This window comes from Mus caroli, chromosome 1 (assembly GCF_900094665.2).
Source record: "Mus caroli chromosome 1, CAROLI_EIJ_v1.1, whole genome shotgun sequence".
Taxonomy (NCBI): Eukaryota; Metazoa; Chordata; class Mammalia; order Rodentia; family Muridae; genus Mus; species Mus caroli.
Window position 1 is genome coordinate 29199067 of NC_034570.1, and position 24280 is coordinate 29223346.

The 24280-nt window shown below is 47.6% G+C and overlaps 2 protein-coding genes and 1 long non-coding RNA gene across 3 annotated transcripts; 1 reads left to right on the plus strand and 2 right to left on the minus strand.

Moving 5' to 3' along the window:
• Nucleotides 1-984: 984 nt before the first annotated feature.
• On the minus strand, nucleotides 985-3931 carry Ccdc115 (coiled-coil domain containing 115). The gene is made up of 5 exons (XM_021162145.2): nucleotides 3492-3931; nucleotides 3308-3411; nucleotides 3135-3217; nucleotides 2012-2143; nucleotides 985-1894 (listed from the first exon to the last, which is right to left on the minus strand). Exons 1-5 carry the CDS (start codon nucleotides 3600-3602, stop codon nucleotides 1782-1784), a joined length of 543 nt encoding a protein of 180 aa, XP_021017804.1. The 5' UTR covers nucleotides 3603-3931; the 3' UTR covers nucleotides 985-1781.
• A 2-nt stretch (nucleotides 3932-3933) lies between these two features.
• Imp4 (IMP U3 small nucleolar ribonucleoprotein 4) lies at nucleotides 3934-9246 on the plus strand. The gene is made up of 9 exons (XM_021162139.2): nucleotides 3934-4191; nucleotides 4306-4414; nucleotides 7034-7117; nucleotides 7646-7755; nucleotides 7832-7964; nucleotides 8054-8208; nucleotides 8282-8376; nucleotides 8481-8554; nucleotides 8643-9246. The coding sequence occupies exons 1-9, from the start codon at nucleotides 4189-4191 to the stop codon at nucleotides 8753-8755; spliced, it is 876 nt and encodes a 291-aa protein (XP_021017798.1). The 5' UTR covers nucleotides 3934-4188; the 3' UTR covers nucleotides 8756-9246.
• Nucleotides 9247-19808: 10562 nt separating this feature from the next.
• Nucleotides 19809-24280, minus strand: LOC110297355. Its single transcript, XR_002378277.2, has 3 exons — nucleotides 23988-24280; nucleotides 23651-23723; nucleotides 19809-20459 (listed from the first exon to the last, which is right to left on the minus strand). It is a non-coding gene; the product is annotated as an uncharacterized LOC110297355 (long non-coding RNA).

A 24280-nucleotide genomic window follows, 5' to 3' on the forward strand; every position in this document is an offset into this window, starting at 1 on the left:
AAAACTGATTTAAGGGCTGGTGAGATGGCTCAGTGGGTAAGAGCACCCAACTGCTCTTCCGAAGGTCCGGAGTTTAAATCCCAGCAACCACATGGTGGCTCACAGCCATCTGTAAAGAGATCTGACTCCCTCTTCTGGAGTGTCTGAAGACAGCTACAGTGTACTTAAATTAAAAAACAAACAAACAAACAAACAAAACCAAACCAACCTGATTTAAGAGGGTCTGGAGTGATGGCTCAGTGATCAAGAGCACCCCCTTGCTGGGGTGGGGTGTAGAGGATGAAAGGGGGGCCACACACCTTTAATTCCAGCACTAGTGAGACAGGGGCTACTGGACCTCTGTGAGTTTGAGGCCAGCTTGGTCAAGAGCAAGTTCCAGGACAGCCAGAGCTACATAGAGAAACCCTGTCACAAAACAAAACCAAAAACCAAATAAGCAAACAACAACAAAAGAGCAAACCCTGTGTCTTAGGGTTTCTATTCCTGGTCAAAACATCATGACCAAGAAGCAAGTTGGGGTGGAAAGGGTTTATTTAGCTTAAGCTGTTCATCACTAAAGGAAGTCAGGACTGGAACTCAAGCAGGTCAGGAAGCAGGAGCTGATGCAGAGGCCATGGAGGGATGTTCTTTACTGGCTTGTTTCCCCTGGCTTGCTCAGCCTGCTCTCTTATAGAACCCAAGACTACCAGCCCAGAGATGGTCCCACCCACAAGGGGCCCTCCCTCCTTGATCACTAATTGAGAAAATGCCTTACAGTTGGATCTCATGGAGGCATTTCCTCAACTGAAGCTCCTTTCTCTAACTCCAGCCTGTGTTGACACACAAAACCAGCCAGTACACCCTGACTATTCTTCGGAGGACCCAGGGTTTCCTAGCACCCACAGGAGACATAGGGCCTCTTCTTGCCGAAGGGCAGAAGGCACCACATGGTACAGACATACACTGGGAAAGCCCCCATACACTGAAAATAAAATGAGAGCTCTGTGACACTTACTGTAGCTTTTATTTATTCAATTTTTCTGTACAAATTTGTGTTTTTACAATTTGTAAGTAGAAAAACCAATACAGGCAAAATTAACAAATTAGGAAGAAATATTTACACCCCGCAAACGATTACATTCCCCTTCCCAACACAACTGGATAGGTCAGGAAAAAAAAGTGAAGCAAGACACAGTTCCCAGGTGAGAGAATACACCACTTCAATAAGCTAAATGCAATCAGGAAGGTCACCTTGATTCCCCGGAAGAATGACAGTTATTTTTACCTTTTATAACAGAAGTAATATTTCCTGCTAGCTATTCTGGTATTTGTGTGTGTGTGTGTGCTGTCTTGTCTATAAACTTCCCAGGGCTTAAGTGATCCTCCTGCCTCAGCCTCTAAGAGTTGCTGGAGCTACAGGCATGTGCTGCTACACCCAGCCTGAGGTACTTTTATTGACTGGAATTGTCCTGATCTACCTTATGTTTCCAGACTCCCTTTCTTTTCTGTCACCATTTCTGCAGGGCTTCACTATCCCAGCTGGCTGCTGCAGGTTATTCACTAGGTCACTGTCATGCCCTGAGACAATGGGCCTAGAACAAGGTGCTCTCCACACTGCCCAGCTTTGCTTCATCAAACTTCATAACTCAACTTTATGCCTCGAAAAGCTGGAAACTGTGCAAACTAAGGACATTTCTAGGTGGGGCATCAGCTGAGACAGGGGCTGCTTATAAAAGAAGGCCTGAGGTAAGGTGGTAGCATCCATGGCGGCTATGCTCAGTGCCTCCCAATGTGGATGCAGGTCAGGCAGGCCCAGGGTCCAACTCCTTCAGTTTTTTCTGGAGGCCTCGGAGCTGACTCTGACCCCAGTTGATGCGAGTCTGGAGACTGGCTATATCTGCAGCCAGCTGTAGGCCTGGTGAGAGAAGAGGAATGTCATCACGGTAAGATCCATGGAGTGCCCCCCCCCCCAGCCCCCAAGACTGCAGGGGTGTTAGGCCTCCCTAGCCAGTACAACAGTCCTAAAACTCACCATCCCGGAAGCTGGCTTGGGCCTGCCGCAGACTGTGAGGAACCAAAATTCCAAACCAGTTCAAGGGATCTTGAGGAACTACAGCAGATCCTACCTCTTTGGTCTTGGTGGGGCCCTTGCGCCTGCGCAGAGCTGAAAGGCCATACAGTCCTCATGACCACAATGAGCTTAATCCAAGTTCATGATTCTGAGAAACACTGAAGGTTAGATATTTCCCCAACCTTCTCCTGTGTCTGGAAACAGTAACACCTTCCCCTTTGTAATCCAGTTGACTCTGTCTATTCTGACTTCCAGGACAGACAATTCTGTTTACCTAGAACAAGATTACAGACTGACTGCCATTTTACCTAAAGGTCATGAAATGTCCCCAAGCTGTTTCAGGAATGATTAACTGGGATTGGAGGTTTATTTCCAAGGAACATCTAGATATAGGGATATACATTTTCTGTTCTGCTGAGTTCCTTTGACTGCAAAACTCGTCCCACTATAAAAGAGTCCACCTTTAACTTATTGCTTAGGGATTAAAGTACCAGAGCAAACTCCATTTTGTTCTCAGACTTCATTTTAAGCTAACCTGCCCTCACAGTGACTTGGCTCCCACCCTTGAGTTCTGAAAAAAACAAAACAAAACGAAATGAAAAACAAAAAACAACCAACCAAACAAAAATCCGAAATATTCTTGGCAGTTGCAAAACAGACGTAATAGCTGTGGCCAGTCGATAATAATGGGGTGGGCTAAGAAAACATGATTCGTTCCCAGGTGAAGATGCACTTTTTAGATGTGTGGTCCCTCCTTGTGGTTTGACCAGATGCTATGAACCAATCAGCTTAAACGCCAACATTCCTTTAACCCTCTTACCCAATCATGTTATGCCAAGGAGGCTTGGAATAAGCCCCATTCCCTTAGACCTCCTCGGGCCGCTCTCCTATCCTGTTACTTGAACCCTACCTATCAAAGTATAAGAAACCCCCCCTCCCCACCCACCCCCGCCCCACAGACATTCAACTCTCCAGCTCAGACGCTCTCCATTAATCAGATTCCAAATGAAATAATTTCCTTAAATGTTCAATGAGTTTTGTCTTTAGCACTAAGTAAGGGCTGACAGGTGGAAAGGAGACTTACATGCTTCGCTAGGCCCCACTTCCTCGGGGGTCTGGGCGTCAGCTTTGATCACCCTGAAGGTCTGGGGTCCATCCTGGGCCTCGCTGGAAAAAAAAAAAAAAGGGAAATTGGATTTCTGGCCGCGCGGGCCTAGGTCCTGCCCACCCACTCTCCAAAGGGGGTGGGGGGCTCACCTGGCACGCACGCAGACCTGAGGCTCCATACGCGAGGCATACTGCAGGGGTCCTACCGACTTGGCTCCCATGGCATAGCGAGCCTTGGCAAGTGAGAGCCAACCCTGGGGAGACAGGAAAGACTTGAGACTGTTTCTCTCCCTGTGCCCGCTTTCTATCCCTCCCTCCATTCCCCGTGGCCCACCTCCTCCACCCTGGCGTTCAGCGCCGCCCGCTTCGCCTCCAGTTCCTCCAGGTCACTGAGCAGCTGTAGGCACTTGGAGTCCAACTCCTCTCGCAGAGCCTGGACCGCCATGGCCCAGCCAGTCTTGGGACACGCGCGGATGGGCGGAGTCACTGCCTTCCAAGCCGCCGAATCACTGCACGGCCATGTGCATGACAGCCAATCAGCGCTCGAGATCCGCCCTTGGGGGGGCAGTACTAATCGTGGCCCGGAAGTCAAAGGCTTCAACCTCCGGGTGATCCCTGTCACCAGCCAGGACGCGGATTAGCGCCTGGAGCGGGATACTTCTCGAATCCGATGGCTACGAAAAGTCGGACCTTAACTTGAATCTAGGAAGCCATGCGCACAGTTCCTGCTCTTACTCTTCGCTAGCCCGCGGCCTGACCAGCTCAAGCACCGGTGAAGCCGCAGACGGACTAACTAATCAGGTCGGTCTTAGACCACGTGACATCCCAAATCTGGTTAATTAATTGGTTGCCCGTCTGACCAATCACCTTGCGACGCCCCCCGCCATTCGCCATCTTAAGATGGGGCACTCTGCCCGGCAGTGGAATTGAGTGAAGCCTCTAGAGGCCTTTTTGGTTGAGGGCGGAAGTGATCACTGCGTGGTGCAGGCAGCGCCAGAAGAGCTGGGACTCGTGAGGGAGCGGCGCTCATCATGGTAGGATGTTTTGATTTCGTGTTCTGGTTTAGCGGGAAAGAAGGGGACTAACGGGAGGGCTGAGTTGTGATCCTCGGTGCTCCGAAGTGGATGGTGACCCTGTGTGTTCTCTAGCTCCGTCGGGAGGCTCGCCTGCGCCGCGAGTACCTGTACCGCAAAGCCCGGGAGGAGGCGCAGCGATCTGTTCAGGAGAAGAAGGAGCGAGTCAAGCGTGCTCTAGAAGGTAAGGCCTCCCTGTGCTGGTGGATTACAAGTCCTTGCTCGAGCATACTACACGGAGGTGCAAACGCATTTGAACTTCATGTATTTGTATTAGGGTGGCTGGTCATCTTTCCTTTCTCTGCCCGTTAGGTAGAACCTCACTGCTCACTGGTTTCTGAATGATCCCACCATGTGATAGTATGGCCGTTTACGCTACAGTTGTCCATGTCTACAGGTTGATTGCTAGTTTTGCTTACAGAATATCTAGTTTTTATTTAGTTTTAAAACATTGCCTCGGTCGGGTGGCGACGGCGCACGGTTTTAATCCCAGCCCTCCAGAGGCAGAGACAGGCCGATCCCTGAGTGCGAAGCCAGCCTGGTCTACATAATGAGTACAGCCAGAGCTAAAACAAAGAATCCCTGTCTCGAAAAACCAAAAACCAAACCAAATCAAGCAACAAACCAACAAAAAAACCTTTGCCTCATCTACTTGATTCCCATCTTAGGGAATGGGTCTGCAAGAATCCTTGGTATTTGTTTTTGTTGTCTTCTTCAAAGCAAAATTAGAAAAATCTGTTATTGATTGTTATAATTGTCTTGCATTTTTAAACTCTCCTTCCATTTAGAATTTGACATTCGTTTTACAAGTTAGTTTAAAACTTTGCCTTAATTTAACTTTACATTAATTCACATTTTCATTTGCCCTAATAATGAAGATCCTCTATCACAGAGCTTAATTGGAAATGTTCTATTTATCCCTATCTTGCTTTTGTATCCAAGGAACTTCATGTCTCCCGCCTGATTGGTAGTACAATATCCCTGGTGCCAGTGATTGAATTCTGTTCCTGTAATTTAGGACTATAAAGTATATGTGTGTCATGTAAAGTTTGTTTGAGTTAAGAAGCATAATGTTAGGGCTGGGATTGTACCACAGTTATTAGAGTGCTTCCTAACATGAAGGAGGCTCTGGATTCTGTCCCCAGCCTGACTCAACTGTGCCTGGGGGCCTGTGCCTGGGGGCCTATGTCTATAATCCTAACACTGGTAAGGTGGAGGTTAGAGGATCAGAGTTCAAGGCTTGCTTTGGCTGCATGAGTTTCAGATCAGCCTGGGTTATATAAGCATAATGTTAAGTATCTGTGACCCATTACCATAACTTAAAAAAAAAAACAGTTTGAAAAAAAATGGCTCAAGGGTTCAGAGCACTTCCTGCTCTTTGAGAGGACTCAAATTCATTCCCTACTACCCATATAGAGTGACTTACAACTGTCTGTAACCCAGGGATCCAGTGTCCTCTGGCCTTAGCAGCTACCTGAACACATGTGAATTCAGGCAGGAATACATACACAGAAAAATGATCAATATATTAACATTTACAACCATCTATTATTAACTATATTAAATATTGCATTAAAAAACTGTTGTAAGCTATTATTTATGTTCACATTATGCCTACTTATATCCCTAAGTTATTAGCGTATGTGTTTGGCTTTGTATTTGTTTGGGTTGGGGGCTCAGTATTGTTTCTAAGATGCAGAAGAAATGGTTGGACTTTTCTACTTGTGGGTATCCCTAGGGAGCATCCTTTTCCTGTGGCAGAGGAGAGCTTATGTTCACTTGGTAGCTAGCTTGACAGAGTGCTGCTGTGACCCTCTCCCTTCCCTCGCGTGCTGGAGATGCAGAACTGGGCCGCAGCCCTTGCTGTCCCACCTTAGTTCACAGAAAGAATCTCTGACCCCCAGCCAGCTGAGGCCATGCGCCTTGAGGTGATCTGTACCTCCAGATAGCAGTGTTCTTTTTTATATTGTTTTGTTGTTACTGGTTTTTGAGTCAGGGTCTCACTATGTAGACTTGTCTGGCCTCACTCTTAGAGATCCCCTGCCTTTGCCTCCTGAGTGCCGGGATCAAAGGCAGGCGTGCTGACCACCTTAGTAGGCAGTGTGAAGACTTGGAGGTCACTGGTCTTCCTTCCTACTTAAGAAACAATTTCTTTCTGTCTTTTAAATGTATTTATTTATTTAAGTATGAGTGCTCTGGTTGCATGTCTGCCTATATGCCAGAAGGGGGTGTCAGAGTCCTTTATGGGTGGTAGTGAGCTGTGGTATGGTTGCTGGGAATTGAGCTCTGGACCTCTAGAAGAGCAGACAGTGTTTAACTGCTGTGCCATCTCACTAGCCCCTTTGTATTGTTTTTTAAGCATTTATTATTTTTGTAGTGCTCCTCAACACCAAGGTCTTCTTCGCCTGCAATCAAACCACTCCCCAGTGCATTATCAGATTTTCTTTAGGTTTTTGTCTGGTTATAGAAATGACATTGATAATGAAGAAGTATTTAGAAAATGAGCTCCCCAGTAACCATTAGTTGTCAATTAGATGAAAAGAAGTTGATAACTAGGGGTGGTGGCATACCCTGTACCCTGTTAGCAACACACTCAGCAGCAAAGCCACAGACCTCTCAAGACCATATCTCCAATAACACGTAAAGTAGTTGGTTTGTTACCTCTGTTCCTTCTATATTTCTGTACTGACTCTGTTGAGGATGTTAAGGAAGAAATCAGGGGCTTTCACATTAAGTCCGCACACTAGTGAACCACACAGTGTTATATACATTGTGTCTCACTCTGCCCTTCTCTTCCTTGCAGAAAACCAGCTGATTCCCACCGAGTTACGCCGGGAGGCTCTAGCCTTACAGGGGTCCTTGGAGTTCGATGATGCTGGTGGAGAAGGTAATCTGGGCTCTGCAGCCCTCTTCCACACTGAACCAACTTCTGTGCCCACTGGGCTCCAGGTCCTCTTCAGCCACACTGGACAATTTCCCACCTGATGGAAGTGTCCAGGTGAGCAGTTTCTATACCTGTCCCCAGGTTCCTCCTGTCTGCCCCTGGGTGCCATCACAGGGGCTCTCCCCGAACAAATGCCTTCGGTTCTATTTATACAATAAACACAGTAGCTTTTACTCTTTGCTCGCTGGAGTGTCTGCTGGAGCAGAAGTGTCCTTAGCACTGGTACCCAAATGTGTCACTCAATAAGCAGGAAAAGAATCATGGACATTATGGATATTTGTTGTGAGGAAAGGGAGTCTCTCACCGCTGGTTTTAGCTGTTCAGAGCTTTGCCACCATAGACTGCTCCATTGCTCATTTGTGTTTGCTCACCAGTAGACTGGTAGCTACTCTCCTGGCCACTAGAGGTGCGTTTCCACCAGGCTCTCTTGAGCAGAGTCAGCATTTTCCTTCCCTCTTGTTCTTCTGACAGGTGTAACCAGCCATGTAGATGATGAATATCGATGGGCCGGGCTTGAGGATCCTAAGGTCATGATCACTACCTCCAGAGACCCTAGTTCTCGCCTGAAAATGTTTGCAAAGGTACTGGGGGGTCAAGGAGTAGGGGATGCCCAGGCCTAGTGGCCCCAGTTCTAATTCGGTGTTGGTCCATGGGCAGGAACTGAAGCTGGTGTTCCCAGGTGCCCAGCGCATGAACCGAGGTCGGCATGAGGTTGGAGCACTAGTGAGAGCTTGCAAAGCCAACGGGGTCACCGACCTGTTGGTGGTCCATGAGCATCGAGGCACACCCGGTAAGGCCTGCTGGAGGGCAAGCCTGCTAGAGGGCAAGGGAGCTTGGGCTGTTGTCATGGCAGAGTATCTGACAGCCTCTCCCCTACAGTGGGGCTCATTGTCAGCCATCTGCCCTTCGGTCCTACTGCCTATTTCACACTGTGTAACGTGGTCATGCGGCATGACATCCCTGACCTGGGCACCATGTCAGAAGCCAAGCCCCACCTCATCACTCATGGCTTTTCCTCACGTCTGGGCAAGCGGGTAAGTATGGGAACCCTGTGGGGAGGGCTGAGGCTCAGGCCAGCCCTATGACTCTCTGTCTCTGTGTCCCCAGGTGTCGGATATCCTTCGTTACCTATTCCCCGTGCCAAAAGACGACAGCCATCGGGTCATCACCTTTGCAAACCAGGATGACTACATTTCATTCCGGTGGGTCCATGGGCTGAGTGTAGGGCCTGTGACCTTTATATTTCCTCAGCTAACCCACATCCCATACTGACCCACATACCTACCTCTGCTTCCTTTTTCCTCAGGCACCATGTCTACAAGAAGACAGACCACCGCAATGTGGAGCTGACTGAGGTCGGGCCTCGATTTGAGCTCAAGTGTGAGTTTAGGCTTTAGTTTATGCCTGAGGGAGGTTAGTGGGGGGGTCCTTGACTGTGCATGGTGTGACATCTCTCCCCTCACCCTAGTGTATATGATTCGCCTGGGCACACTGGAGCAGGAGGCCACCGCAGATGTAGAGTGGCGCTGGCACCCCTACACCAACACCGCCCGCAAGAGGGTCTTCCTGAGTGCCGAGTGAGCTGAGCTACTTGCCAGTCAGGATGCAGACTTGGAATCCTGGATCAGAGACTTGTCACAGACAGATTCACTAATCCTAAGTGGAGACTGGAGGGATCTAAATAAACCCTCTGTCATCATGCTCCCAGCTGCCTCTAACTGGTCACAGTTGGCCTACTGTCTGTCAGGACAAACCTGAAGCCCACAGAGGGTCTATGGGTTGAGGACCTAATGACGGTGGACTGAATAGTCACCCTCAGGCTGGGTTAGGGCTGCAGATCTGCACTGGAAAGTGGTTACTTTCTTCAGAGTTGGGCCCTGTGAACACTTTTTTTTCCTGTGGTTTAGGGTCAGTTTTTGTCACCAGCGGCAAGCCTACACCCTTTAATTACCAGCCTAACTTACAAGCAGGGGCACCCTCCTCTAACTGCGAGCTTTTCCCCTCAGCCTCTTTGTTGGAAGAGATAGCGACTCTAAGACTTAATATTTCATAAATAAATGCCTAGGCCAACAGCTAGCATCTATTCTCTGCCTAGCTCATTACTCAGTTCCTTGTTTGTTTTGTGAGTGCCCTATGACTGGTTACCTCAGTTTCATGCGACCATCTCCTGTGCCTCTTTTCCAGAATCCCCTCTCTCTCTCTGCAGTATGTCCCATCTCCTGTTTCTTGCCTCAGCTCATTGGCCATACTTTTCTATTGACCAGTGATATTTCTATACAGAACACAAGAGATTCTCTGCACCCTCCCTCTTTCCCAGGAGATAGAGTGACACCCACAACCTGCCTACCATATCTCTGCCTATCTACATCTACAATGGGCCTGTCCATCAGCCACAGGGAGAGCTAGTGTTGCCCAGGGAAGGGCCTCAAGAGGCTGTGCCACAGCAGTTCTCAACTTACTGTTCTCTCTGTATCCAAAACCCTGAACTTCCCCAAGGGCCCTGGGTTTGTGTAGAGTGGTTGTCAAGACCCTACAAATGCACTAGAGCTCGCAGAGAGAATTGGTGATGGGATCTGCCATACAATTAGGAGGAGGCCTCTGAGGAAGCATGTCAGACAGGATAAGGGAGATGTCTGCATGGTGTCATGAAAACCTAACGATAGTGAGAGAGAACAGAAGCCGTCTGGATGATGTGCAAGGCCCTTGAGGTCCAATAAGATGAGGAAGGTTAGGCCAGTGCTCTGGGACTGATGGGCCCACAACTGCAGCTCATGAATCCAATTCTCAACAAGGCCTCTGGGATCCTCCCATGGCTTTGCGTGTGGGGTGTGTGTGTGTGTGTGTGTAAATTGCAAAATGCAAGTAAAATCATGTGATCTCCTATGGTTTTTGTTTGTTTTGAGACAGGGTTTGTGTAGCCCTGGCTGTCTAGCTGTCCTGGAACTCACTCTGTAGACCTAGCTAGTTCTGAGCTCAGAGATCGGCCTGTCCCTGCCTCATGAGTGCTCAGACTAAAGGCGTGCACCTCCACAGCCCAGCTCTGCCCATTTCTTATGGATACCATAAGGGATTCTTGTGGAGCTGATAGTTTAACAGAAATTGGTTCTAGAGGTCATGGTGTGAGGTGAGGGTGTTCAGTCCCTAAGGCTGNGTTTGCTCTTTGGCTTCTGATGGTTGCAGTAACCCTTTATATCGCCTCTTGCTACCATAGCACTTCAGTGTCAGCGTTCATCTTCAGTGCTGAGTCTGTTGACCTAGTCTCTTGAATATTTCTCTTAGAAGGACCTTTGTTACTGTACTTACTGCCCATGGTCTAGGTCCATCTCATTTACAATTCTGAACTTGTATCTTCAGAGACCCTTTCAAATGCACTCATATTTACAGATTTTAAGAATTAGGATTTTTTTTTTCTTGTAATCTGTAAGAGTTGCCTGCATATATATCTGCCTGATATATCCTGATGAGGCTAGGAGAAGGTGTAGCATCCCCTGGGTCTGGAGTTACAGACAGTTGGGAGCCATCATCTGGATCCTGGGGATTGAACCTCCATCTTCTGCGAGAGCACCCAGTGTTCTTAACCCAAGCCTGCCTTTGTAAATGAGCTTGCTGTCTCTTGCAGCTCTCTCTCTACACTCTCTGTCCTGCCTGTTTAGTGTCGTAATTATATAATAGAAAGGTTTCTTTTAGGGTCTTGCCCTTTTGGAGTTCTGAGGGCCTCTTGGATCTCTGGGCACCTCTTCATCTAGAGTAGGGAAATTTAAAAGTATCTCCTTTCTGAATTCATTTGGCATGAAGTTCCCCTCATATGCCCATAATTTTGGCCTCTTCATAATGCCCCAAAGATCTTGCATGTTTTATTCACACACACTGACATGCATCATTGGCCTTGACTGAGTGATGCGGTTCTGCCTTGCTCTGAAGCCCCGACCTCCTCTCCTGTATGCAATCCTCTCTATTCCGAGGCTTCTTCCCACTGAGCTTCTACCTGACCTGCACTTTCCGCTTTCTACCTTCGTCTCAGTTCAGGTTTTCCTCTGCGTGTGTCTTTATCAAATTCTACTTTCACATCCTGAATGGACTTTCTGATTCCATGCTGATGTTTGTGTTCTCTCGGTGAATATCCATGTCCTGTCTGAGTTGATGGATCGCTTTGTTATTTTTTTGAATTGTGTGTCTGAGTTTCATGTAAGTCGTCTTCATCGGGGGCCAGTATTGTGGAATTGGTAATTTTTGGAGAAGACAGATTGTCTTGGTGTTTCCTGTTACTCCTGGTGGTGTGTTGAGACCTAGTGTTTTTATTATTCCTAAATCCAGGTTGCCTTTCTGCTTTTAGTGGGAATGTTTTCAATATTCAGGAAAGACCAGTAAGACTGAGTTGACATTTTCTTTTAGACTTGTTCAGGCTCTATCCCTGATCTGCACAGGAAGTCGGGGAGCCACTGTCCAGCAATAAACCCACCGTGAAAGTAGTGTCAGTTAACTACGAAACAGGCATTCCTTAAATACCAGCTAGTTTGGGGGAGTAAAGGTCACACTGTGTTGTGCTAGTGTATTGGTTACTGAGGGCATGAGTGGAGAGAAGAAACACCACAGCAGGACTGGTTATTACTGCTAGGTCTCAGTTAAAACAGAACCCAAAAAAACAAAAGGCAGATCCGCCATCTAAACCCTGGGGCCTCTTGTTAGGTACGTTTTGACCTCCACCTGCCTGTCTCCCATCCAAAAAGGCAGTCTCTTACTCCATCCCCTCTTCCTCTCTCCCACCCAGAAGTCCCACCTACTCCTTGCCTGGTGATTGGTCTCCTGAAATCTTTATTCATTAGGGGCTGGTTCTGCCACAAAGTGGGCATGTGTAGAAGGAATGGTTGAAACAATGAAGCGAGTAGGGGAGGTGTGGGAGCTTGAATTAAGAGTAAACTGAAAAGAAATCTCAAAGACATACACTCAATGGACTCCAGTCTCCTCTCTCTGGAGGTTAAGTCACATGGCTATAACCAGGACAGCCAATGTTCTTTGGAAGAGAGAGGATAAAGATGGGGGAAAGAGGAAAGTAAAAGGTGGGAACTGTCATGAGACTGGTGGTCTGCTGCATTGACCTTGGGTATCATAAATTAGGAAGAGCTGTAGAGGAACAAGAGCTGGATGGAGACTGGGTGTGTGGCTGGATTCTGTTTGACCCCCTGACCTAGTTGACTGAGGGTATGTGCGCATGTGTGTGCATGGGTATGGCATCTAACCTCATGGTGAGCTGGAGCCCCAGTGGGAGGTTTAGTGATATTCATAGAGCTCTGCAGCCATCTCCACGATCTAATTTTAATTCATCTTTATCCTTGAGAGAAACCTCACATTCACTGTTAGGATTCCAGCCTGGGCTCTGGCAGCCCCAACAACCTATGTTCTACCAGTTGTCCTAGAGGCCAATTAAACACACAAGTCATAGCGAAAGGCATCCACCCAAGTCCACCTTTGGTCCTGACATGAGGTTTAGGTTTAAATAGAGGTCCAGAGGTGTGCATAGCTGAGCAGTCCTGGCCAGAGTGTGCTGCCATTTGTTGCTGTGGACTCTGGCCATCTGTTTATCATTGGGCTCCAGGGTCCTGCTAGTTGGTCTGACAAGTTGTTAGAACTGAGTGAAACCTCTCTCCTTGGAGCCACTCCCTGGCTCCAAGCTTCAACTTTTCTCCTCACAGGAGATTCCTGAAGAAAACCCAGTTCCTTGGAGATTGCCACTTCAGTAGTCTGATGGAAGGGAGGGACACAGAGAGCCTCTGTTTAAAACATCTTTCTGCCAGGATGGGTACACCCTCAGCCATGACTCTTTAGCTCCTCCCAACTGTGACCATGACCTGAGCCCCTTGCAAACACTGATCTACTTTTGGTCTCTTCAAGCCTGCCTGTCACACTTCATATGAGTAAAATCATGGAATAGATTATCTTTTGTGACTTGCTGCTTTGCCCTACCATAATGTTTCCAAAACTTGTAGCTTATGTCAAGACTTCATTTCTTATTGCCAAATAATCTGCTGTAGGCATGAGACCATACTTATCAGTCAGTTGATGAAAATTTTTGCTTTTCAGTTATGCACATTTGTTCTAAGTATCATTTAAGTTTCTCTTTATTTTGTCTTTGTAATTTATCTATTTAGGAAATATGCTTCTCTATAGCTTACACAGTCTGTGGTATAGTTTACACACATTGTGCTGTCATTTAACCTGTGCGTGTATATTGTATTTCCTTTGAATTTATATGTCTGGTGGTTCTTTTTAGACAGGGTCTCATGTAGTTCTGACTGTCCTGGAATTTGCTGTGGAGACCAAACTGGCCTTGAACTACCTCCTGCCTTTACCTCCCAATTGCTGAGATAAAAGCCTGTGCTACCATGCCTGATCTGATTGTTCACTGCTAAATAAAGTCCCAGAAAAAAAAAAAAAAATTGTGCTGAGGTGGGGTTACTGTCAGAGGGAAGCTACGGGCCAGCCATGCTGACCGGGTTCATCATTCAGAGCCTCTGGTGCTGCCAGCAACATGTATGAACGCTTGTTGGCGTAACCTTCCTCTAAGGGAGTGTGAGGCAGATGCCCAGGTCTGTCTCAGAGAAGATGACAGTCTACGGCAGTGGTTCTCAACCTGTGGCTAGTGACCCCTTGAATGACCCTTTCACGGGGGCCATCTAAGACCATTGGAAAGCACAGATGTTTATATTACAATCATAGCAGTAGCAAAATTACACCTATGAAGTAGCAATGAAAATAATTCTATAGTTGGGGGTCACCACAGCATGGGGAACTATATTAAAGGGTTGCAGTGTTAGGAAGGTTGAGACCCACTGCTCTTAGGGAAAGGCCAGCATGGGTATTTTTTTAAGAATTATTTTATGTATATGATTACACTGTCACTGTTAGACACACCAGAAGAGGCCATCAGATCAATCCCATTATAGATGGTTGTGAGCCCACCGTGTGGTTGCTGGGAATTGAAATCAGGAAGAGCAGTCTGTGCTCTTAACTGCTGAGCCATCTCTCCAACCCCCTAGTATGTAGTATTTAAGGATGTCCTTTTTGGCGCCAGCAATACAGCTTGGTACTTACTACCAAGCCTGACAACTTGAGTTCAATCTCCAAACCTACATGAAAGGAGAGAACCCAAACCCACAAGTTGTTCTCTGACCTCCACACATGCCCCCATGCACAAAATAAAAATATAATAAAAAATTTTGCCAGGTAGTGGTGACACGTACCTTTAATCCCAGCACTCAGGAGGTAGAGGCAGGTAGATTATTGAGTTCAAGGCCAGCCTGGTCTATAGAGTGTATTCTGTTAACCTACACAGAGAAATCCTGTCTCAAAAAAAAAAAAAAAAGTCATTTTAAAGCTGGGAACAGGGTATTAATGTTCCTCCTTCTCTTCTCAAGCTTTCCTGCCTCCCTGAAGCAGACCTGTAGGCAAGTCCTCAGGGAAGAACCCAGAGTGTGAGTTACTTCTCAGTTGCTGTGAGAAAATGCAATTTAAGCATTTAAGACCTGCGGTAAGACCCCTGACTCTCGGTCAGTGGTACTTACTTGGAGATGCCCCTGAGTGAGACACCGAGCTGCAGATCAATGCAAACACAAAAAGTTTATTTTCCAGTGTGTTCCAGTCGACCTTCAATCAGTCCCTCAAGGGGAGTGACTAGAATGCTACCCAAATGGCTATTACAAGCCGTTTCTATACTTTTTAGGGGCCCAGGTTATATCAGCAAGGTTACAGTTCAAACTTAATTGGCTCAGCATATTGACCTTTAAATCTATTGGCTAGCAAGCATGACACGCATTTGAACTTTACGTGGGACTTTCCAGAGGGTCAGGTACTTTCTGAGAATTTTTTACTCAAGAATGTTCCTGTGGGTGGAGAAGAGAACTTTTCCTAGCCATGACCTGAGGCGGGAGGGAAAGCTGTAAAGAGGGTGTGGGACTGGAAAAGGCCCTTAGGATCCTTCAGTGCAGTCCATTATGGTGGAAGGCAAGGCTACGAGAAACCATTAGCCCTGAGTGATAAGTGGTTGTCTGGCTAGCTTTATGCAGTCCAAGATCCAAGCCTGGGAAACGATGGTGCCCAGTGTTAGGATGGGCCCTCCGGCCTCCAACCCTAATCAGCGTAATCCTTCACAAGCTTGCCAAGAGGCTTGTCACCTAGGTGCGTCCACATGCTGTCAAACCAGCAGTTAACCCGACTACCACGGCTCCACCGCGCCTCAGCTTGACCCCTAAACAGATCACTTTTAAGCAGTAACTTCCATCCCTTACCATTTTACAATGCTAAGGCACATCCTTTCCAACTTTGAGCATCTCCATGGAGATTCTCTCCAGGAGAGTCCTGGCATAGCAAGAAATGATCAGTGCAGAGGAAGACCCAAATCAAGCAGTGCAGGCACCAAATCCTGCTGTTCCACATGGGCTCAGCGTTTAGGGACTCAACGTGATCATTTGGACTTAGGTAAACCCACTCCTCCAGGTCTCCACTCCCCGTGATAATACGCACAGCCTGAGACTGGCCCCATGCCTTGCCTGCCGCTCTCAGCAGATGTCTTCATTGGGGTCTTCATTACAAGTTAGGTTTTACCTTCACAGCTTCACGCAGGGGCCTCCATGACCAACCTGCAAGGGCCCCCACCCCGCCACGCCACACCTTTCCTGGCTTTATCTGCTCTCAGAAACCATGGAATATGACTCCACAAACCTCTCAATCTTGTATTTTTTTTTTTTTCAAGACAGGGTTTCTCTGTATAGCTCTGGCTGTCCTGGAACTCACTTTGTAGACCAGGCTGGCCTTGAACTCAGAAATCCGCCTGTCTCTGCCTCCCAAGTGCTGGGATTAAAGGCGTGTGCCACCACCTCCCGGCTCAATCTTGTATCATCTATGGCAGGAAAACCAAGATCCACATAGATGGTGCTGCCTGGTTCTGCTGCTAAGAAGTAGCCCGGTGTCCTTGGGCCAGAGCTGTATCCACTTCAGTTTGCTCACGTTATGGACCCACTTTACAAAGCCGTTCCTTCTGTAGAACAGGGAGCCCCTCTCCAGGGTCAGCTCCGGCTCCTCTTCATAACACATTTGCATTTTCACAGGTTGGAGCTTCTGTGGATGGGATTTTGCCTGCAGGACACCATTTGTGTAGCCCAAGGGCTTTGATAGATCCTTCTCAGTGGCACCAATTGCTTTAACAGTTCTAGCTGCATTCTTCTTACCAGACTTATTGCTGATCCATCTTGAAATTTCTTCCTCCAAATAAATTTGTCCATTACCTTTAAGTTCACTTTCACTCCAGTTCACAGGGCATGTGCAGAAGGAAGTCATATTCTTAGAAGTTCACAGGAACAGGCTTTCATCCAGTTTCTGGTAGGTCCTTGTTGTCCTCTGTAACCTCGAGGTGAGCCTCTAGTGAGCGGCTCCATTTCTCCAACCATTCTCCGCTTCCCAGCTCCCACCAAGGACCTATAAGCCCTGCTTGCAGTTTTTAGTTGCTTTTCTAGCCCAAAGTTCTAAATTCTTTTACATTCCTCCAATAAAATGAGGTCCCACGGGTCTACTGGCCACATGGCCTGCCTTAGCACAGCAACAGCCCCGCTCTTCACAGTCACAATTTCAGACCCTAAGAAGTCACCTAACGGAGAAGGGAAAGTTAATTCTGGTTCATAGTTCATCGGGGCCAGGAAGTGATGGCGCCAGGACCTTGAGGTAGCTTAGGAAGCAGAAACCGATGAACACTGGTACCCAGCCAGCTGTCTCTCTCTCTTTTTTGTTCAGTCAGGATTGAAGCCTAGGGAATGGTGTCACCTATTTTTTTTTTTTTTTGGTTTTTTTGAGACAGGGTTTCTCTGTATAGCCCTGGCTGTCCTGGAACTCACTTTGTAGACCAGGCTGGCCTCGAACTCAGAAATCCGCCTGCCTCTGCCTCCCGAGTGCTGGGATTAAAGGCATGCGCCACCATGCCCGGCTGGTGTCACCTATTTTTAGAGTGGTTCTTCCATCCTCAACCTGGTCACTATAACACCTCACATGCTTGTCTAACACAGCGATTCTCAGACTTCCTGATGCCGCCACCTTCAAGACTGATCCTCATGTTGTGACCCACCCCTCGACCATAAATTGTTTTCCTTGCTACTTCATAACTGCAATTTTGGTACTTTTATGAATTGTAATGTAAATACTTTGGAGGAGACAAGGTTGCCAAAGGGGTCAGGTGCAACCAATGGGTTGAGAAATGCTGGTCTAGAGGTTAAGTGTCTCTCACAGGAGTGCCTGGAGGTTTGCCTGTTGGATTAACAGCCACCACCACGCAGCCTCCAGAGAGCACTGAGGCGTCGGGTGGCTTTCTCCTTAGACTGTGTTGTCTTGAGATGCTGATCTGATTCTGAGTCATTGATCCAGAACACTGAAACCTCTGAGGAGGCTGGGGAAGCCCAGAGGACCTCTGCAAGAGGCACTGACATCCTGGGGACTGCTGAACTTAAACTTCTGCTCACAGAAGGAGAGGGATGTGCTTGCTGTTTGCCGAATGCCCAGCTTGTAGAAGGTCCCCGGGGAAGCTTGCCAGGCCTGATTGTTCTCAACAGCAAAGCAGTGGAGTGTCTGGGGGCTGAGGGTGTATGACATCTTCTATCTCTGCACCCTTTGTTGGTTTATTTTTTTTTCTAGTGAAAAAGGAAGCTAGAGAATAATTGAGTATTAGGGGCTATCAGTAGTCTCAAAGAGTCTCCCTAAAGCACTATTCCTCAGGTTTTCCACTGGAGCCTCCCCAACCCCCACCCTGCTTTGCAACAACAGATCAGGCTGGCCTCAGAGCACCCATCAACAAACCCTCAGTCCTCAGCTCTTGAGTGACCCGAGGAACAAGGGCTCTGAGCATTATTTGTGTAGTTCCCTCAGATCAAGGTACAGAACATTCCTGCCCCCATTGACCAGCAACCAACCAGACTGGTTTTACCTAGATGAGCAGATTTCTGCCTCAGTTTGCTTTCAGCGGCTGTAACAAGCACCACGACCATGCCAAGCAATTTGAGGCGGAAAGGGCATATTGGGAGAAATGACAGTGGGTTATAATGGGAAGTACATGTTACATACTTTATTTTTTTTTTAAGGGGTTTTCCTTTTTTGTGTTTTTTTTTTAAGATTTATTTATTTATTATATGTAAGTACACTGTAGCTGTCTTCAGACACATCAGAAGAGGGCGTCGGATCCCATTACAGATGGTTGTGTGCCACCATGTGGCTGCTGGGATTTGAACTCAGGACCTCCAGAAGAGCAGTCAGTGCTCTTAACCACTGAGCCATCTCTCCAGCCCCGTTACATACTTTCTTATTCCACAAGGAAAAAAAACAAACAAACCAGGGAACAGTTACAGTCACATCGAAGCAAAACCCAAGGCCAGCAGTGTTGGTCAAATTTTGCAGCTCAATGTTTGATACCCGGTATTCATTCACAACCTTCTGCCTGTGGCAGTTTGAAAGAAAATGATTCCCATTGGCTCATATATTTAAATTTTTGACTCCCAGTTGGTGGACTGCTTAGGAAGTGTTAGATGGTGTGTCCTTGTTGGAGGAGGTGTGTTGGGTGGGCTTTGAGGTCTCAAAAGCCCATGCCAGGCCCACTCTTGCCTTCTCTGTTTGCTGCTTGAGGATATGTAAGCTCTCAGCCGCTGCTCCAGCACCATGCCTGTCTGCCTGTGGCCATGCCCCATGCCATAATGGTTATAGACTCACGACCTGAAACCGTAAGCCATCCCTGCAATAAACGCTTTCTCTTAGAAACCGCTTCTGTCATGGTGTCTCTTCACAGCAATAGAGGGATAACTAAGACACAGCCCCATGTCTTTGTCTCTGGTATCTGCAGCATACACAGCTTGTCTAGTAAGCTCAGGCTGGCTCCTCTCTCTTGCAGTCCTTCACCGATGCTCCGGAGCCTCCAAAATGCAGGGGTCTCCACGGCAAGTAAGAAGGCTGTACCTATACCAATGGCCTCTCTTCAGAGTGACTACCACTCAGTCACACAGTGCCAAGTCTCAGCTGCTCTTCCTGACTGCCTCAGGCCTACAAACCCAATTCCATGTAGGAGGCTTTTACACATTATCAAATCCAGCTAAGAGCTCGAGATATAGCCTTGCCTCCAGCCCAGGCCACAGCTTCTATATGCTGACCCAGAGGAAGGAATTTCCAGCTTTCGTCTCAGTGACACTGGCCTCTTATTAATTGCAGCCGCTATTTCAGCATCCGTTATTCCAGTAGAACAAAGGTCTCACTTCCAGATTCTTAATTCTAATTTACCACACAAATGGAACTGTGAGAAAGGCACTCAAACTTCCCTCAGAAACATTATAAGCCAGTCTCTATCATCTTATTTTCCAAGGTCCTAAAGAACAGTTCATTAACACTTAAGGGCTTTTCTTTTTGTTTTTTGTTTGTTTGTTTGTTTTTGGTTTTTCGAGACAGGCTTTCTCTGTATAGCCCTGGCTGTCCTGGACCAGGCTGTAGACCAGGCTGGCCTCGAACTCAGAAATCTACTTGCCTGTGCCTCCTGAGTGCTGGGATTAAAGGCGTGCACTACCACGCCACCAAGCCCAGCTTTTTTTTTTTTTTTTTTTTTTTTTGACTGATGTGATGATTGATGTGGGAGGACCCGAACTCACTGTGGGTAGGATTTACCCTGGGCTGATGGTCCTGAGTGATGTATGAAAACAGGCTGAGCAAACCAGTGAGAAGCAAGCACTCCTGGTCTCTGGCCCAGTTCCTGCCTACCAGGTTCCTGCCATGAGTTCCTGGTGTGACTTCCTTTGATGGTAGACTATGATTTTGGAAGTACAAGGGACATAAATCCTCTCCTCCCCAAGTTGCTCTGGGTCATGATGATCACAGCAATAGAAACCATAACAAAGAGAAGACGGAGTTTATTTGGCTTTCAGGTCACAGTCGGTCACTGAGAGAAGCCACCTAAGGAATTCAAGTCAGAACCTGGAGGCAGGAACTGAAGCAGAGCCCTCTGAGGAATGCTGCAGTACTGGCTTGCTTCCTCCTACTTGGGTACAAATGATATTTTATTCAGACAGCTTGCTTGTACCGGTCAGGACCACTTGCCTGGGGTAGCACCACCCACAAGTGCCAACATCAGTTAGCAATTTAAAATATACATCTATACATACATTCATGCCCACAGGCCAGTCTGATGGAACAGAGGCAATTCTTCATGTAAGGTTCCCTCTTCTTCAGGTGTGTCAAGTTGATAACCAATATTAGCCATCACAGATAGGCGGGAATCCTGAAAAAAACAGACGCACATCTGGACTGCCAGACAGTTGGATATATTTGGGGCCAGATAAGAAGATAGACATTTATACAGATCAGTGGTCCCAGATAAATACAGCCACCCCCTTCCTTGCTGACTAAGGTTAATTCCAGCCAACAGAAGACAGACCATGTCCACCAAGTAAATTACCCCAGTGGAGACCCACCCCACCCACCCACCCACTCAACCTTCATATGGGCAGATTTACTTATTAGCCAAACTTGAGCCTATGAGAAAGATCCCCTTAGTAAGATCCCATCTTTTGGAGAAATAGACACCACTAGGTTTTCATCCCTGGCTTAGACAGATCTCCAGCTACCAAAGTAGAGATTTCTCAGGCACTGCTCAGCTCTCCTGTCCCCTGCACATTACCATAGCTGACCCCTTGACCTCTCAGAGCTGCCGCTGCTCCTGGGTACTGGAATGGTCTCCAGTAACCACTGCCCACCAGTGACATCTACTGGTGCTACATAGGGGCCTGCCACGATCTCTTGGTGACACCCTTCCATCTGCTCCGGAGGCTCTTGGCTTAAGATGACTGCCATTGGTCATCTCAGAGATTCAGCTTCTGCGGACTCCACCATTGTCACACAGATCACAGACCTTCTGTGTACCACCTCCCTGGGTCGCCATCAACCCCTCCCAGCCCATCCACCAGGCATTCACAATCCCTCTGGCATTTATTCATGGCCATCTTTTGCTTCTTTGGGAACCGATACTCCAAGTCCCCACAGCCACTCACGACTTTATTGCCCTTCACCCTGCTCCTGAGGATGCTGACTCCTTAACTGCTGTTAGTAACATTCACTGACCTCCAATGAACTCAGCAATTACTGTCCATCCTCAGTCATTCCTGCTGACCCTCTTAGAACACACAGGTGTGAACAGTGACTCCCCAAGAACTTATAATAAGTAGGTTAGAGTCCCCCCACTTTTGAAAACTCAAAACAATGTATTTCTTCATATACACATATACATAATGTATTTTGGCTATATCCTCTCATTTTCTACTCTCATTCTTCTTCCTGCAGATCCCCCTCTTCACAAGCTCCTCTCCTACTTTCATGTCTTTGGTGTGTGTTTGCCCCATTGCATTTAACTGAGCTTGCCTGAGTAGGTTGAACAGGCATGGCGGGGGGGGGGGGCGTCATTTATCTGAATGAGGGAAACCAGTGGGTGTAGCACTAAGGAGTATGCCTCCCTTCCATAGCTATTAACTGTCTGTAGCTTCTCAGGGAGGCATGAGGCCCCCTGTGCCCAACTTACTGATGATGGAACTTGGGTGGGCCCAGTGTTAGAAGAGCACACCTGCAACTGCTAGGTCACATTTAGGAGACAATGTTTCATGGCACTCCCAACCCTCTGCAACGTTACCTGAGCTTCGGAGAGTGGATACAGATGTCCCTTTTAGGGCTGAACACTTAACTCACCCTCAGTACTTGAACCAGTTTGATATTACTCTCACCTCCCAATATTAAAGCAAGGTCCAGCAAGCTAGCGTCTACAAACCACATTTTTAAAAAATTGCGACCAAATCCAATGATTGGTGTCAATGTGGTTTCTAAAACTTTTAAAATTTTTATTTGGCTGGTTGGTGGTAGCACATGCCTTTAATCCCAGCAACTCTCAAGGTAGAGACAGGTGGATCTCTGTGACTTTAAAGCCAGTCTGATCTACAGAACTAGTTCTAGGTCAGCCAAGGCTACACAAAGAAACCCTGTCTCAGAGAAAGAAAATTTATTTTTATGTATCTGCCAGTATATCTGCGCCATGTGCAAGCCTGGTGCTTGTGGAGGCCAAAAGAGGGCATTGGGTCCCCTGGAACTCAAGTTTCTGGTGTTTGCAAGCCATTGTGTGGGTGCTGGGACTCAAACCTCAGTCCTCTGGAAGAGCAGTCAGTGCTTTTAACTGCTGAGCCATCGCTCCAGCCCTCCTAACATTTTTTTTAAATTATATTTACTTGAGTGCTTCTGCATATGGCATAAGGAGGTCAGAGGACAATGTATGGAAGTTTTTTTTTTTTTTTCCACCATGTGTGTCAGGGGATGGAGCCCTTATTGATAGGTGTGGCAGCAAGGCCTTTACCCGTTGAGCCATCTTACTGTCATCTTCCCCATTTCAGTGAAAAAGTTTTCATACTATCACCCTCATGCTATCTGGCTGTTTTGCATTGTCACCACTGGCAGACCCACAGTGACGTAAGACAGAGATCTAGCGATAAAACCCAATAAAATCTTGTCTGGCTTTTAAAGATGCTATCCATTCCTTCATTTAAACACTGTGATAACCAAGTTGACAGCCTTTTACCAATGATCCCACTCATCTTCCAGTGACTTAAAGCACTTCTTTTTTTAGTTTTTTCGAGACAGGATTTCTCTGTATAGCCCTGGGTGTCCTGGAACTCACTCTGTGGACCAGGCTGGCCTCAAACTCAGAAATCCGCCAGAAATCCGCCTGCCTCTGCCTCCCAAGTGCTGGGGTTAAAGGCAGTGTGCCACCACTGGCCAGCATGCTTAAAGCACTTTCAATCTGCCTTAGCCCTACTTTTGCACACGACCCCAAACGGATCTCCTCAGAGTCCTCCCTCAACAGAGAGTTGGCAATGCTTGAAATTCTTTGGTTCCCCTGTGGGTGGTCTGCTGAAGTCTGTTTTGGAAGGTCCCCCCTTTTATTTTCTTTTGTGTGTAGGGGGATACACCCTCACTATAGAGCCTGTGTTGTTGTCCAAGGACAACACTCTGGAGTCGATTTTCTCCTTCCACCATGTGGGTCTAGGTATCAAAGTCAGGTTGTCATGTTTAGGGGCGAGGCATTTACCCACTGAACATTCCACCGTCATTAAAACATTTTCCCTCCCTTTCCCTCTCTTCCTTCCTTCCTTCCTTCCTTCCTTCCTTCCTTCCTTCCTTCCTTTCTTTCTCTCTCTCTCTCTCTCTCTCTCTCTCTCTTTCTTTCTTTCTTTCTTTTTCTTCCTTCCTTCTTTCCTTCCTTCCTTCCTTCCTTCCTTCCTTCCTTCCTTCCTTCCTTTTTTACTTTGAGACAGGATTTCATCACAAACTAACGTCAAATTCACAATGTAAGCTAGGGTGACCTTGACTTTCTGATTTTTCTTGCCTCCACCTTCTGAATGCTGGGACAGGCACTCTACCAATTCAGCTACAGACCTTGGCACGGCCTCTTCTCCAGTCTTTAGTCTCCAGGACCCCAGGAGCTTCAGCATAGATCTTCTTCAAACTCCTGAAGGGGAACGGAGTGAGTGTTGAGACCAGTTTTCCTCCCAATGCCTCTCTATTCTCTCCCTCCCTGAGGGGTATGGGTTAAGAGCCACAAGTTAGGACTGAATTCTGGTGTCCCCGCTTTTCCAGCAGGTTCCAGAAGTGAAATCACATGCCCTACCCCCAGAAATAGGCCTTTTCCCAAAGCAAAGTGCAGAGAATATATTTATTCGAAGTCTGCCATTCCCCGACCTCCCTCATATTCCGCTGTCGCCCGACTATGAACCTCAGCGCTCGCAGGCTGTGTGGCGTTGCCACTCATCAGGACTCCGGAGCAACCTTGGGAACCCGGCCTGCGAGATTGAGAACGCGGCCATCCCCCTCGAAAGGCCCATGGGACTGAGCGTTCCGTGCGGACTCCACCAGCTTCACCGCAGCCGAAGCACCCGAGGCTCCAGTGGAGAATTGCGGGACCCGCAGCTACTTGGACCGCCAGTTCGGTTGCGGTGGCAGCCAGCACCTGTGGGCGGGACGAACGGAGTGAACTCCTAGTGCCATTGGCCGAGGGGCCTGCCAATT